The 16,801-nt window shown below is 36.3% G+C and overlaps 1 protein-coding gene across 41 annotated transcripts in view; it reads left to right on the forward strand.

Annotated features, from left to right (window-relative positions):
• LOC106871604 (titin) overlaps window positions 1–16,801 on the forward strand; it is a 454,558-nt gene that overhangs the window by 76,033 nt on the left and 361,724 nt on the right. For 25 of the 41 annotated variants that reach the window (XM_052967411.1, XM_052967420.1, XM_052967429.1 and 22 more), the window contains exon 1: window positions 81–272. The exons of 2 other annotated variants lie outside the window; for them this stretch is intronic. In XM_052967411.1, the coding sequence (XP_052823371.1) occupies window positions 186–272 (87 nt within the window). In that variant the 5' untranslated portion in view covers window positions 81–185. Of the gene's footprint in view, window positions 1–77; window positions 273–16,801 lie in introns of those variants that run through there. 14 more of the 41 variants (XM_052967432.1, XM_052967441.1, XM_052967444.1 and 11 more) reach the window with 4 other exon arrangements.

Raw genomic sequence — 16,801 nt, forward strand, 5'->3', positions numbered from 1 at the left:
TACAATAACATTTTAAAATAGTCACACCACTGGCACTTGTGTGTGTTGACGTCACTGGTCACTACTCAAAGACAGCAAAAGAAAGAAAGCTAGAGAGGGAGAGAGGCAAAGAGAGAGAGGACATTCTTCTGGTCACTCTCGCCACGTCTCTTCAGACAGCACAGGATTCTAAGTACAGTCAGAGAATGACGGCTATCCTTACTCCAGCATCAGCTCATTACGTTATCAAGACTGACCGCCGACTTCATCCACCAGGAAGTCCGAAATTTGAGGTACTGTAATATCTGTTCTTTGTGGTGCAAGTATGGTGTTGTGCATTGTGGTGTAAGAAGTGTGAGGGGTGAAGGGGCAGGTGGAGTGATGTTTAGGACAGATGGACAGACCAGTGGAGTGGGGGGGGGCAGACAGACAGATTGACAAGTGGACTGGTATTGAGATAGTTAAACAGAGATGGTTGGACACAGAGAGACAGAGAATAGGGAGGAGAAAGAGATGTTATTCTCAATACTCTGTTTCTAAACTCTAATAGAAAATGGTCCAGAATAATGTTCCACCTCCTGTTTCTCTACCCCAATCCACTTAATTCTTATGCTTTATTTGTTTGCCTTTCCTGCTATAGGAAAAGTATTAATGTCACCACTTCCCCTCAGCAGTCCTTCCTTTTGTGACTCCATGATATCAAGAATCTTTGCAATCAGTTGTTCATTTCTAAAACTCTACTGTACTTGAAACAAATGGTTGTGGGTTCAGTTCTGTTACTGGTCAAACAAATGAATCATTGTGTCATTGCCCAATCAAAAATGGAACAGTTATATGTGTGTGTGTGTAGGATGTCTTCATATTGTCTGTGTGAATAGAATGTAGCTAGGATACCTGTGTACACACAAACACACAGGTAAATTAAGGCTATCAACACCTCTGCCTGGCTATATTGTATTCATATTCTGGCATGAAATGTTTCTATCCTCTGGAGCTAACTACAGTTATATATATATATATATATATATATATATTTATTTTGTGTGTGTGTGTGTGTGTGTGTTGGGGTGGGTGGATGATAATCTTCTAGTTAAGATTCCATAAACCAAAGTCTGAAAGTTTTCAAATAAGAGAAGCACCACAAATGGAAAATACCAAAAAGTGCTCAAAAGGTAGTTCATAATTGATGTATAGCTGCTACAGACCACACACTTGGGCTGTTGGCTGTTCTGAGTGAATTCACCTGCTCTAGGTTGTTCTCGCCCAACCACTTAAGTTGGCGCCAGTTTATTTATCAGCAGCCATCATAACAACGCTTTGATATGCGTCTACCACATACCATGTGTGTTTTAGTGCTGTACCATGTTGAAGTGGATGCAGATATTCCTATGGGTAATAACTATGAAAAGAAAACATCTATGTTTTATCAACATTACCAACAGTAAAGTTGTTGGAAAAACTCAACTAATGCTAGTGCATGTGTTTATGTATTTTGACTACCAGTTCTGAAAGAAGCCCAGCCGGAACTGAAACAGAAATAACTCTGTTAACTAGTCACCAAATAAAGAATATATATTTATAAATAGAGAGGCACACATTTGCACATAAACAGTATATATATTTATACACACAAACACACAAAAAAATTCATTCGATAATGTTGATTGTTCATTTAGTTTCTCTGAACCATTTTTAAGCTTTGATTTCTTCAGAATTGATGAAGTATTGTTAATAAGTACCAGTCGAACACTGGGGTCAATGTAATTGACTAACCCCTCCCCTAAAATTGCTGGCCTTGTGCCAAAATTTGAAGCCATTAATTAATTAATTGGATGATAGAGAGTTGAGGCTTCCGTTTCAAAGATATACATTCTCCTCTTTCATGAAAGCGGATCTTATGCTTAATTAGTTATGTTAGTATACACATGCTTATACATTTGAGTTTTTATTTAGGTATGCCTATGAATGTGTGAGTGTGGTTGCTGGTACATGTGTGTTTGTGTGTATATACTTATTCACCTGTTTGTTTCTATATCTATATGGAGCCCTATTTGTGGTTTTCTGTATGTATATGTGTACCTCCGTGTGTGTGTGTGTGTGTGTTATATGACAAAGTTCTCATGTTAATTGTTCATTTAATTAAATGCTCCTTCATTTCTAATTTACACCTTTAAATCATTTTATAACATTGTCACTGACATGTGTGTTGTGGCATATGATGTGGGGTAATATACTGTAATGCTGTGTAACATCGTGTGTAATACATAATCTAGCATGGTCATCTCTTATTTCAAATATCATACTTCATTTAGTATTTATTAGGTTCAACACCCATCTCAGTGTTACAGTTACTAGATTGACATCTCCCACATTTATCTTTTCTCTCTCCCTCTCTCTCTCTCAGACAACCAAACATCATCCCCATTAACACCCTTGGTATTATCCCAAACCCCACCATCCCCACCACTATCATTCTTCTAAATCAGCTCTCCTTTCAAATGTCAACTACCCAGCGTTTACTCACTTCCTGCCCAGAAATCCTCTTTTGATTATATTAAGGATATCCTTGCAGGAATTCCTCACTTTGATGACACGCTCTCTGGAACACAGCAGATGAATCACGACATCTGTTTTGTGTTTCGGAGCCACCGGCATCTACTCTGGCAGACTAGTAAGCTATGCCACTGTCACATTACATGTCTGGTGGCTGCCTAGATGTGTGTTCGACTTAGATGATGCCTGTTTGTATGACTGATATATGACAGTTCAAGTAGAGGACCTGTAGTGAATATTGGAATTGTATGTTATTATTAACAGTAGGTAAATCCTGATCCAGTAAACATTTGATTAAAAGCATTCCACCCATCTCCATCATTTGTTTTAGACCAGTGTTTCTCAACCATTTTTTACTATATATGCTTGTGTGTCTGTGTTTGTCTCACTAACATTGCTTGACAACTAATGCTGGTGTGTTTATGTCCCCATCACTTAGCGGTTCAGCAAGACAGACCGATAGAATAAGTATAGGCTTACAAAGAATAAGTCCTGGGGTCGATTTGCTCGACTAAAGGCAATGCTCCAGGATGGCCGCAGTCAAATGACTGAAACAAATAAAAGAATACACACACACACAAACACATTGTCGCATTGTTGCATCGTCACATCGTACAGCATCAGGCTCACAATCATGAGGTTATGAGTTCAATTCCCAGACCAGGTTGTGTGTTGTGTTCTTGAGTAAGACACTTTATTTCACGTTGCTCCAGTTCACTCAGCTGTAGAAATGAGTTGCATTGTCACTGGTGCCAAACTGTATCGGCCTTTGCCTTTCCCTTGGATAACATCAGTGACATGGAGAGTGGGAGGCTGGTATGTATGGACAGCTGCTAGTCTTCCATAAACAACCTTGCCTGGACTTGTTCCTTGGAGGGGAACTTTCTAGGTGCAATCCCATGGTCATTCATGATTGAATGGGGGTCTTTACCCTATATATATATATATATATATATATATATATACACACACACACACACACACAGGGTACAATGAAAATAACACTGACATCTCATTTTAACAGCTATATTTACCAAAATTGCATAAAAATATCTTGGAATACTAATGAGTAAATTTATTCAATAAAATCGCCATTGGCTTCAACCATGACCTCCAGACGAGTTCGGAATCTCCTGCAACTCTTCTGGATGTTCCCCTTGCTTAAGTTGGTGAATGCTGCCATAATCCTTGCCTTCAGTTCATCTTTGATGTTACAAGGAGTTTTGTTAGTCTTTCGCTCAACTGCGTCACACACATTATAATCAAGGGGGTTGCAGTCTGGGGAGTTAAGTCGCCAGATATTAGGAGTGATGTGGTTTCAGAAATAGTCTGGCAGCTATGACTTTCCTGCTTGTGGGGCATGGTGCAGAGTCCTGTTACCGGACATAGGGTCTTCCAGCAGCCACCCTTTTGACCCAGGGCAACACTACCTCCTCCAGGCACTTGATGTAGTCCTCCATGTTGAGTCTAAAGCCATGTGGAAAGATGAATGGAGGCATAACATTGCCATCACTAATGACCACTCCAAACACCATGATGTTGACTGGATGTTTGATTTTTATCACCCTTGGTACATGTTTTGGGGACATGGCAAGCCAACGGTTGTCCTGTGTGTTCACCATCTGTTCATATTGGAGCTTCCAGCATGAATGTTAAGCAGTACAGCATTGTTTCGAAATTTCTGGCAGAGTGAATTGCATCATGGTGCTGTTTTTCTCACAGACGGTACCCAACTGACCCTACTATACTGTGTAGTCAACAAACTCAAAAACAAACAATGCACATGCGCAAAATTAAGAATATAAAATTGCAACAATTTACCCTTCACACCCTGTGAACAAAGCATTTGAGCGAGATCACTGCCAGCGCTGCTGGACTGATTCCTGTTCAGGTGACACGTGAAAACACCATTTGAGCGTGGCCACTGCCATTACCGCCAGACTGGCCCTCATTCCGGTGGCATGTAAAAGCACCCACTACATTCTCGGAGTGGTTGGCATTAGAAAGGGCATCCAGCTGTAGAAACTCTGCCAGATCAGATTGGAGCCTGGTGCAGCCATCTGGTTCGCCAGTCCTCAGTAAAATCGTCCAACCCATGCTAGCATGAAAAGCAGACGTTAAACGATGATGATGATGATATATATATATGATAGTGAAGGTAAAGGATTTGTAGTAAGTAGGGAGGTGTAAAGTTGTATGAGAGTGAAAGAAGACCTTGTGACTGGTGGTTTACTGTATTTGTTTAGTACTTCTAATATTTTTTTTCTGTGCTATACATGAATTTGTTGTGGAGAAGAGCTACAGAGGAAGACTACATAGTGACATTCTTCTTTCCTCTTCCCAAAAACCATTTGTAAAAGTACGAAAAAGGAAAGAAAGAAAAGGAACCCTTTAATGTGAACTGGAAATATTTGCAATTAGATTAAGGTTACGAAATACTACTTGTTGTTCTTGTGAATCTTGATAGAAATCATTTAGTCTGGATGGTAATAACTAATGTTGTAATAGCCGTTGTTGTTGTTGTTTTTGTTTGTGGAGGCGATGGTGCTGTCAATGTTGCTTTTATTGTTGCAGTACTTGTTATTGTAGTTGTTGTTGTTGTGATGTATTGATTATTTTCAAGTAGCCTGACTAATTATTGATTTATTTCTCATCTATCTATAGCCTTTTGTTCTACATGGAACTGTTGAGTGTGTGTGTGTGCGTGTGTGTGTGTATAATGGAGTTTGGGAGCTGTTGAATTGGTAGCCTTTCCGGAACCATATATTTACAGTTTATTGCAACCGAATTAAGGACCATTTAGGTAGATTAGCAAGGTCTAAATTTCAAGTTGAGCTTAGCACCTACTATTGTGTGTGTGCATGCACGTGCACATATTGATTCTATTCATTTCTGATCATTAAATTCAATATATATATCTAGGAATAAAGAATGTGGGTGTTAAGGAGATGGAAGAGTTATAACGAAAAGTGTGTGATCACCAAACCTATTTCAAGTAGGGTCTGTTCATCCAGCAATTCCTCTGTTACTTCCTTCTATAGGACATCCTGTATCGTAAATGAGATGATGTTCTTAACATATCATTTATTAATTCCTAACTTAACAGTTCAGCTATGTATATATGTGCTGTTTGTGTATGATATATAATATATATATATATATATATATATATATATATATATATATTCTTCGAAGCGCCGGAGTTTTAATGGTGGCAGCTGATGAAGGGGATGTTTCTATGTGGCCTGCTTGTTTGTTGCACCTTGTTTACCATTTTGTACTTGTTCTTTTGCCATGTCATGTACCCAGTTATGTATCTATATGTACATGTAGATGAACGTATATACATACATGTACATATATATGCATATACTCATATATTGTTTATATATATATATATATATATATTGATAGATAGATAGGGAGGGAGGAGGGTTATACTACTTGTAACTAGTTACTACTCTGTCTCCCCCTTCCTCTCTCTCATCTGATCTGGTAAGGAAGATAATAAGATTTGAACTGTTTCTGTCCTCCTTCACAGTCAGCCAGACATTGTAGCAGTGATTCATCATTGTCTTAAGCAACAGGGTATCTGTAACTATGGTAATGATATATATATATATACATCTGCATACAGCAATATTGCCTTACGTAATGCTCTTTGTTCAGTTATATACGCTCTTTGATTATAGATTAATTCAGGAGACTGAGTAGGAGGAGCACCTGTTCAATAATAATTTTTTTTTAATTAGATTCACACAGGTGTTGGCAGGACAGTTTATTGCTGACTAGTTTATTGGTATTATCTACTGGACAGACTACTATATGGGTGTCTATTGAACAAACAAACCATATATGTGTATGACTATAGGTCAGCTTTTAAAACCATTTTAGTTTGAGGAAGAAGAGTAATGCCTATAGCTTTCCCATGCTTTCCCATATAAATGAGGTTGATGTTAGCATAAATTTCTAAAGCTTGAATGATGGCTAATGCAGCATTGATACAGTGTTTATATAGTTTGTATGCAGTTTTACTTGTGTTGACAGCATAATGTCTGCTCTGCAGATTTGAAATTTTTCTAAATATTGCTGTTACCTAAATTTGGTTTATATTTCACATACTAGAGTCCTATCTAAGACTTTTGTATATAAACTATATATTTCTATTGTGTATGTAATACACAATATATACCTTGAAGATCACTGATGATGGTGCCACATAAAAAGGATCCGGTACATTTTGTATAGTGGTTGGCATAAGGAAGGGCATCCAGCTGTAGAAACCAAGCCAAAACAGACTATGGAACCTAGTGCGACTCTTGACCTTGCCAGCTCCTGTCAGGCCAGCCAATCTATGCGAACATGGAAAGTAGATGTTAAATGATGATGATGATACCATACGATATAAAACAATGCTGTTTCATTTACTGTCCTCATCTCTCAGATCTACAACATGGAAAAAAAAAGTAAAACCAAGACTGGTTTGTCAACTTGGGTGAACATTGCACTTAGCAAGGGGCTTCCTTCCTCTGGGTCTCCCTGAGTTAGAGGAGAGGAAAGACCGGCTAGGATATCTGAAAGAGGCAACCAGGTACAAGGGCTGCACTCAAAAACCTTAATAAAACCTTGTAGACAGGTATTACTTTTCATCATAGCACAGAATCTTTGATTGGTGCTGACAGTTTTGTTGCCATTGGTAACCAGGTAGCAATGGCTTACATGATTATCAATAGCAGATCATTTGTAGTCTTAACTAACATAATACAGTATATAGTACTAATATATACTTCATACACTAAATTCACAACTGAAATTTTTCTATGTAAATTACCAATAGTATTCTTGTGTATAAAATTTACCCTTGTTTCTAAAATACACTGTACAGGGGGTCAACATGACTTTGGTTAGCAAAAGGATTAATAATAATTCTTTGCATAAAGACTTTTAACACTTTCAGTTGATGTTCAGTTGAATAGTTTTGTTGTCCTAAGTTCAAACATGCTAGCAAATACAACTTGATAGAGTATGGAATCTTTGAGATGTCTTGCTCCAAAATGTAGATACTAGATATATGGAGAGCATATGTAGAAATATAAAGTAAGAGGCATCAAAAAAGTTTTAGTATTATTTCTGATGTAAGACAATATTATTTTAATCATTTTTGCATGTAGTAGAGATAAACTCCAAGTTTGCTTCACTCTTATTAGACCTCTTTAGCCAAGCACTGATTTCAACATGCTTGTCAAATTGGTGATTAAAAAAATCACTGAGGTAGTTATTTAAATATGTGATTCACATGAAAACAGTAAAGTCAGTGTTGGCATATTTAATGTAGTGATTGAAAAAAAAATTACTAATTAGAAATACATATTTAATGAGGAAAAGATATAAGCTTAATGATAAGCATTATTTTATTTCAGTAAGTATGAGAGATAATTCCAGGTATGTTTTGGTTTTATGAGACCTCCTCAGCTTCACATAGATTTCACTGTCTTGTTAACAGTCTTATGTTACACCTATCAGATATGTTTACTTGCCTGAAAACACACACACACGTACATACATGAAAGAGTATTTTGTAATGTTTGGAGTGGAGAGATATTTCTTAAATCTCATAAAACTTAATATGAATTGTCATCATCATTGCCATTGAAGATTCTCTAAACAATTCTGTTATTCCATGCAACTAGTGTACAGTGTTATACATTTACTTAGTGATTCTTTCATCGCTATTTTGGTAAAGGAAAGTGTATTGACTGAGGAGGCCATAAAAAGACTGAAACAAACCCTGATTTGTGTCTCATAATAGATGAAATAATTATATCAATATTATTCATGGATTAATATTGCTTATTGTTTTGCATTTTTTTGTTTCTTTATCAACATGATTATTTCTAATTTTGATTAATGCTCCATGCATTAAATATGTTCACACTAACTCTTCCATATTTATTTGTTTGAAACATATTCTTGCTGTTGGCTACTTACTCCACAGTCTTGGCTAGCAAAATCATGTAGGTATCAGAATGACTGTCATCTTAGCCACCAGTAGGTTCCACTTAACTCTGCCAGGAGAGAGAGAGAGAGAGAGAGAGAGAGAGAGAGAGAGAGAAAGAGAGAGAAGGGCGGAGAGGAGCATACTTATTGCTACAGAGGAAATACTACTTAGTTTAGACACAGCCAAGCTAATTTGTATACTGATATTAGTTTGTCAACTGTTAAGTATTCTTTTTAGATGAGATTCAACAAGAAAAACTAAAGTGTGGAACATGTGTTTGTTTGTTTTAAACATATCAATATACTTCAATATATTGAATATTTTGAGTGTTCATGCTACGCTGGGTGTAAAAGAGAATCATTGTTACAGTGTGGAGACAACAAGATGGTTCTATATGTAGGATATTGGATTGCGCTGCTTTTTGGCCATGAGTTCAAATCTGTTGCATGTATTTTGTTGTTTCTAGACATAGCCCTTTATTCTACACTATTTTAATTGATTATTTCTCAGTAAGATGATTTAAGTTAACCCATTTTTAGAATGGTGCCATATCTAGGATTGATTTCTGTCTTATACATCAAATAAAGCACTATATACAATGGTATTCATGTATGGTATGTAAATGATAGCAAAACTGTTGTTGTTTAGTCTCAGGTCAGCTCTACTTGCATAGACTTGTGATCATTCCAGACATTCCAACCATCCGTCTTTTTTTATTCAGCCAAATTTTTTCCTTTTATTATTATTCAGACTTATCATATCTAGAACCACTTTATTTTATATCTTTTTTTAAACAGGGTAGGGTACAATTCAAGAGAGATTTGGTCCGTCACTTCATAAAATCCCCCTTTGATATCAAAACAATACTTGAGTATTACTTAGATGTCATCAGTGTAATGTACACAGCTGATATATATTATATATATTATGTACTAATGTTTTGTGTTGTACTTGGCCCTTAGTTTCTTGAGGCCAGAATGTAGGGATAATTTGGATTGAATAAAGTACATGGCTACTACTCATTTTATCATAATCATTGTACACCTTTGTCTCATTAGAAGTAGACCCTTGAGGTTCCATCTACTGATGAAACGAGAACTAAGCACTAGCAACTAAAAAAAAAGCCCACTGGAGCTAAGCATGTAGACCAATATGTATGTGTGAGATTTCATCGTCATTGTTCATCATTTTGTTATAACATCTGCTTTTCTATGCTTGCATGGGTAAGAAGGAGAAACACCCACACACATACACACACAGAGGTTATCTGATACCTATTTCTAACACCTAGACAAATTGAAACAATCAGAATACAGGTGTGCTGATTCAAAATGACCACAGTATGTTTGAACCTATAGGTTGGTAATCTAATGCCACACCCACTGGGACCCTACTACTGGACACCTGTAAGTTTGTCACCTTTTCTTTATAAATTGTCTTCACACCATATACTTTGTGTGTGTGTGTGTATATGGTGGAGGAGGATGCTACAATGACTAATACAGCTCTCTGGAGATGACGATAATGATAATTTACACAAGTTTTTCCATGTTTTCATGTTATAACATGATTTATCTATAATGGCTATATTGATTGGCTTTCATTGACATCACTCATTGTTTTGGTGAAGACTAGTGACATCACTGGTGGTGGCAGCAGCAGCAGTGGTGTTACTGATGGCTGTGGTGGAGATAGTTCTGTGGTCATGGAGATATTGTTGGTCATCATGGTAATGACTAACATTGGTGGTGAACATGATGGCAGTCTAGTTGAGAGATGTTGTGTAGTGGCCCATTCAAGCACAGAGGACAAATGGCGATTTTTTCTTTCTTTAGTTTACATCCACACAAATGTACTACACCAGTCATTTTCTCACTGGGAAACCTTCTGTACATATTAAATATCTGTTATTTGGTTCAGACAGCTGAAACCTTTTGGTTCTTGTCACTTCATTTTCTAGCAGTGAAATAAAATAAATAAAAATGTTTTTACTCTACAAGCTTCATCCAAAATATGGGGAGATTTTGGAAAGAATTTACAGGATTTATTTTCCAGAACATAAGCACACAAGTGAATTCAAAGACACAGTTTTCAGTAATGCAACTGTGTTTTTCAATGGTAATAATGTCACAAATTTAGGAGCAGGGAAAATTTCATGAAGTTGGTGTTAATTGAATCTTTTAAGGTCAAAGGTAAAGACATCACAACAGGATTTGAGCTCAGAATGTAAAGGGTTAAAAACAGCTACCATGATGCATTTCAATTGGTACTCTTCTGATCCTGCCATCCAGTAATGTTAACCCTTTAGCATTCAAAGTGCTCTGTTATATTTAATGCTTATTGATTTACATTGATTTCAATTAATTGTGTACTATCTTTTAGCTTCGAGATTTTGATGAAGTGATTGTTTATTTTTAGAATGACATTGTAGGGTAGGTATGAGAGACCGGATCTGGCCAATTTGAGCAGAAAGCAAGTAAAATGTTTGGGCCTGATATGGTCAGTTTAAATGTTAAAGAATTAAATAGATATCTATTTAAAGTATATGATTTATAGACTCTGCACTCTTCTTACCTCAGAGATGGAAGTCAAAAGCCAACCCCTAAAAGACTGTAATTCAGAACCTATAAAGACAAAAAATAAAACACTGTAAAATATTTAGTACACTCTGTGTGTGTGTGTGTGTGCAGTGAAGAAGTTTGTTTCACATTCACATGGGTCTAAGTTTAGTCTCACTACCTGACACCTCAGGCAAATGTCTTCAAAAGCCTTGGATTGACCCAAGCTTGTTACTAAAATTGGGTAGACAGAAACTGCATGGAAGCCCATCAGATGGACTATATGCATAATTCGAAGAACCAGTCTTGTCTCACATGCACAGTGTCTCATTGGTTCTGTCAAGGGATTACATAAATAATGCAAGTATCTGTTGAAGACCGAGTACTCTAATACACAAGGTCCACTTGTCCTAGTGATTATTGTGTTAACCTTTTAGTATTCAGAATATTCTGTCAAATTTAATATTTGTTTATTAATCGTGCATTATCTTGTAGTTTAGAGGTTTCAACGATGTGATTGTTTAGTTTTAGAATGACATTGTAGGGTTGTGATTAGAGGCTGGATCTGGCCAGGTTCAACATAAGACAGATCAAATATTTTGGCCTGATATAGCCAGTTAAGAGTACAAGTTACAGCTTTATCACAGATTGTCACAGTGATTCTGCCTGAGGATTAACCCTTTTGATACCAACTTGCCTGAGACCACCCCAAGTTCAGTGACATAACCTTACTCTTTTAAAGTAGTATCAATTATAATCTTCCATCAAAATTTTACACTAAATTGTTCCAGGCCCCAGCTTAATAATTAAAAAGTTATTTTACTAAATTCTTCATTATTTTAAAGATTAATTGAAACAAAGGTAGCATATGTTAACAAATATGGTAACAAAGGGGTTAAGGGTACAAGATGTTACACATTGTTAAGGGTACAAGAGGCAACTTTGCCACAACTGGATCATAGTGATTTTACCTGAGCATTATGTAACCCGTCTAGCATTTAAAATGATCATATTCTGCCTAAATATTTTACCGGCTTTATGTTCAAACTGACCAGATCTGGTCTCTCACACCTACTCTACAATGCCATTGTAGAAATATACTATCACGTCACATCATAGAAATTTCAAAGCTACAAGATAATGCATGATGGCTTCAAAATCATGTGAATAAACAAGAATTCTGTTTGATAGAATAATCTGAATGGCAAAGGGTTAAATGTACTAGAGACAGCCTTGTTACACACTGTCATCGTGGGTTTTGTGTGAGAACTATGTTAAGAGTACTAATATCAGCGAAGTATTCAGCAACTTAGAATATATGGTTTAGGTAGTTCCATTGACTGAACAACTAGACCATTCAGATCAGTGAAACTTGCTGAGGGGAAAATAAATATGTGTGTGTGTGTGTGTGTGTGTGTGTGTGTGTGTGCTAGTGTGAATGTATAAAGCCAGGTATCATAACCTGTGCAAACATGCTGTGTACAGCCATACCTGTGTATTAATTAAGGTCAGTGTGTATAGGGAACCATTGTTGTTCACCTATCAACCAGGCAGCCAGCTTCCCTCTGCCAATGACTAGAAAGACTAGACATTTCTAAATTTTTAAATACTCTCTCTATACCACTTTCTCTCCCCCATCTCACTCCTTGCTACCAAGCCAAAAAAAATTTCCATTGATGATGATGATCATCATCATCATCGTGAAAGCTATGAATATGATAAAGAAGACTGATAAATTTAATGATAGTTATAAATGTAATTATGGTAAAGATGAGGATGATGTTGATTATAGTGATAATGGTTTAAATATAATAATAATAATAATAATAATAATAATGATGATGATAATTATGAAGAAGTACACTAATGAATAAGAAGAGAGATATTGATTAATGAATAAAACTTAACCTAAAAACTCAGCCAGTGGATTAGTTTAGAGGGAGAGAGCGAGATTAAATGCTTATTGATTAGAAACTTGACTGACTGTGCTTGTACTAACAACTCGAGTTTCTGACTCAAGCTTGCCAGCTTGACTGTCATCCATATGAAACCACATCACTGCTTCTTCTATTGGACCACCACCATATTGTATAAAAACCTGACTGAACAGTTATGAATTAACTTTGATTTCATATGACCTATAACCAGGTGTCGTACACCAAAAATTCAAAGACATGAAGCAAGTAAATAAAGGCTGCATTTTAAAGACTCTGTTTGTGGATTTCATTTGGTGAAAATCACTTATATATATTGGACAATGTGTTCTAGATTTTAGAAGGTTAAATGTGATTTAAAGTTCTTTCAGAATAAAACAAAACATCCCTTGAAATCTAATTTTTTTTTTTTTTTTTTTTACTTGTTTCAAAGTCTTGACATTTGGAAGGGCATCCAGCTGTAGAAAACCTTGCCAAAACTGACCTCGCCTATAAAAAGCACCCGGTCCACTCTGCTGAATGGTTTGTGTTAGGAAAGGCATCCAGCTGTAAAAACCCTGCCAAAACAGACACAGAAGTCTGGTGCAGGCTCCTGCCTGGCCAGCATGGAAGGCTGACATTAAATGACGATGATGATGCCTGGTATTTATTCTATCAGTCTCTTTTGCCAAACCGCAAAGTTATGGGGACATGAACGAAACAACATTGGTTGTCAAATGGTGAGAGGAGAGACACACATATATATATGTATATAATGTAGGTTTCCACACAGTTTCCATCTACCATATTTACTCAAAAAGTATTCATTGTCCTGGTGCTATAGCAGAAGATGCTTGCCCAAGATGCTGTGCAGTGGGACTGAACCCAAAGCCATGTAGTTTTAAAGCAAGCTTCTTAATCACAATTATACCTGCACCTGATAAAAAATAATAAATTGTGGTGGGGTGATTTTAAAACTTCTGTATATTTTTTTTTTTAATGCAGGGTACATAAATTGACCATGAAAATCAACCAAATCAGGATTACTTTCCACAAGGTTTTGGGTTTTTAAAGCAAGTGAAACATAATATTTATTGCATGCTTTGTGCTGCAGACTCTTAAAAATATGGATTCCAGCAAAAAAATGTTTACCTGCAAATGTTAAGTCGCTTGAAAAGTGACTTAAAAGTTCAGCTACTTAATATGCTTGAATGAAATGCCTCAAATTCTATTAGCAGCACATAATCAGACTAATACTGATTATTTGTGCTAAGCAGTTTCTTTTAGAACAACAAGAAGTTTAATTTCTAATTAAATATGTTAATTTGCATATTTTGAAATCTCAGATATGCCCATTTGCTAATTATATATTCAAATTTTGAATATGTAAATTAGGCACAATAATTTCTCAATTTTTCAACTGGGTTACATTCCTCACATTTGAATAGAAGAATATTGTCTGTCAGTAGTAATAATGATCATCATCCTTTTTAACAACCAATTTTCTATAGCTGGATGTCTTTCCTGTCACCAACCTTTACTCGTTTCCAAGCAAGATATTATTTGTCTGTAGCTGGACATGTTTTCATTGAAGATTGGAAATGAAAGGACACCATTTGTATGACAATGACACTCATTTACAGTTATCACATGATGTCAAAACATGAGTACATGTACACACACACACACACACACACACACACACACACACAGTGAGCTTCTCTCACTTTCTGTCAACCAGATTCATTCACAAGGTTTTGGTTGGCTTAACCCTTTCGTTACTGTATTTTGAGATGCTCTGTGTTTCTTTCAATTACTTTAAATATGACAAAGAATTTAGTAAAATAACTTAGTTATCATTGAACTAGTCTTAGGAACATAAATTGTGACTAAGGTTTGGTGGAAGATTTTAATTCAAAACTTATGAAAACAAGATATTTGTACTATAGAACCAGAGCCGTTTTCAGCCGGGTTGGTAATGAAAGGATTAAAGCTATAGCAGAAGACACTTGTCACTTCCCTCACCATAGCTCTGAACATGAAACCACATGGTTGTGAAGCAAACTTCTTAGTTACAAAGACAAAAAAACCTCTTCCACCACTCTGTTTCCTTTCAGACACCAGTTTACAGATGACCACCTACATCAGTGGATCTAAACCAGGGTACATATGACCTTTGGGGACCCCATATAAGATTTCGTTAAAATTTGTGCAATAAATTGATTATACACAAAATATTTTAACAATTTTTTTTTATACAATTCCTAATGTTTAATTATAAAAAAACTTAATAGGATTTTTTTAAATGTCAAATGATCATGAAGGACTGCCCAAGTAAAATAGAAATCAAAGGGATCCATAGGTAAGAAAAATGGTCAGAACCACTGTCCTACATCATTCACATCAGTCTGAGAGAGCCTGCAAATGTCCTGGGCACTGACCTCCACCTGAATATCTTCAAAAATATAAGGGTACAAAGCTGTGCTACACACTGAGGCTATAAATTCATGATCTACCCTTGCAGTACTTAATATTTTTTATAACATAGCTATACAACAACCTTCTCCCCCCCCCCTCCGCCGGGGAATCACATGAATCTGATAAAACCTCACATTCTTAACACCATTGTTTCACTCCTTTTCTCCCCCCTCTTTACACTCTGCTATGTGACACATTGTACAATGTTGTGTGATGGTGGCAGTGAATCAGGAACTGAATGGTGTTATTGGTAATGGTTGTTCTTATTGTTTAGCCCAAGGACAGCTCAGTATGAACAAACCTGTATGTTAAGGAGTTTTGACTGTGACCATAGCAGCATTTTGTATATTATATCATGCAGTAAATTACCCAATGTGTCCTTTATCTTCTTTTATCCTCTACTTGTTTCAGTCGTTGGACTACAGCCATGCTGAGGTACCACCTTGAATGGGTTTAGTTCAAGCAAATGAACTCCAGTACTTTTTTTTTTTTCAAGTCTTGTACTTACTCTTTCAATCTCTTTTCCCAAACCACAAAGTTACAGGGACATAAACAAACTCACACCAGTTGCCAAGGGTGGGTGGGAGATAAACACAACACAAACAAACACTCATGATAGACTTCTTTTAGTTTCCATTTACCAAATCTGCTCACAAGGATTTGGTCGGCCCAGGGCTACAGTAGAAGACACTTGCTGAAGGTACCACATAGTAAACTTCTTAACCACACTGCCATGCTTGTGCCTGCTTTTTTTTTTTTTTTTTTTTTTTTTTTTTTTTTTTTTTTTTAGTTTGTTTTAATCTTTAATATCACAGGTACAATTTGAAGGAAATTTGGCTATTATTTCAAACAAGCCATGTGACTTTAGACCAAGTGTTAATAGTGTTGATTGAATGCTGGTGGTGGTATTGCAAGCCTCTGTGGCTGAGGTTTTGGTGTTGTTCTCATCACCTTTGTGATCAGTTGTCATCACCCACCTCAATTTCAGAGCATAACTGCTGGATTTTCTATCTCTTTCTACCCCCTATTTCTCTGCTACTTCTATAATCTTCCCAAGGATTGCAAATCTACTGAGGGATTTTATCCATACATCTTTACCTTTTTTTTATGTTGGTATTGTTGCATATATCAGTGGTATGTGTGTGTGTTTGTGATTGTTTCTTCGTGGTCAGATGACAGAAACTGTTTAAAGTGCCAGGCTAAATGGTGTTGCATGATTGAGCTCCAACTCTTTAGATTCCTGTTTCAAATCTCATCAATGTCAACATTGTCTTTCATCCCTCTGGGATCAATATAAGTAACAGCCAAATAAAATTACCGGG

The sequence above is a fragment of the Octopus bimaculoides genome, chromosome 4 (genome assembly GCF_001194135.2).
Source record: "Octopus bimaculoides isolate UCB-OBI-ISO-001 chromosome 4, ASM119413v2, whole genome shotgun sequence".
Classification (NCBI taxonomy): domain Eukaryota; kingdom Metazoa; phylum Mollusca; class Cephalopoda; order Octopoda; family Octopodidae; genus Octopus; species Octopus bimaculoides.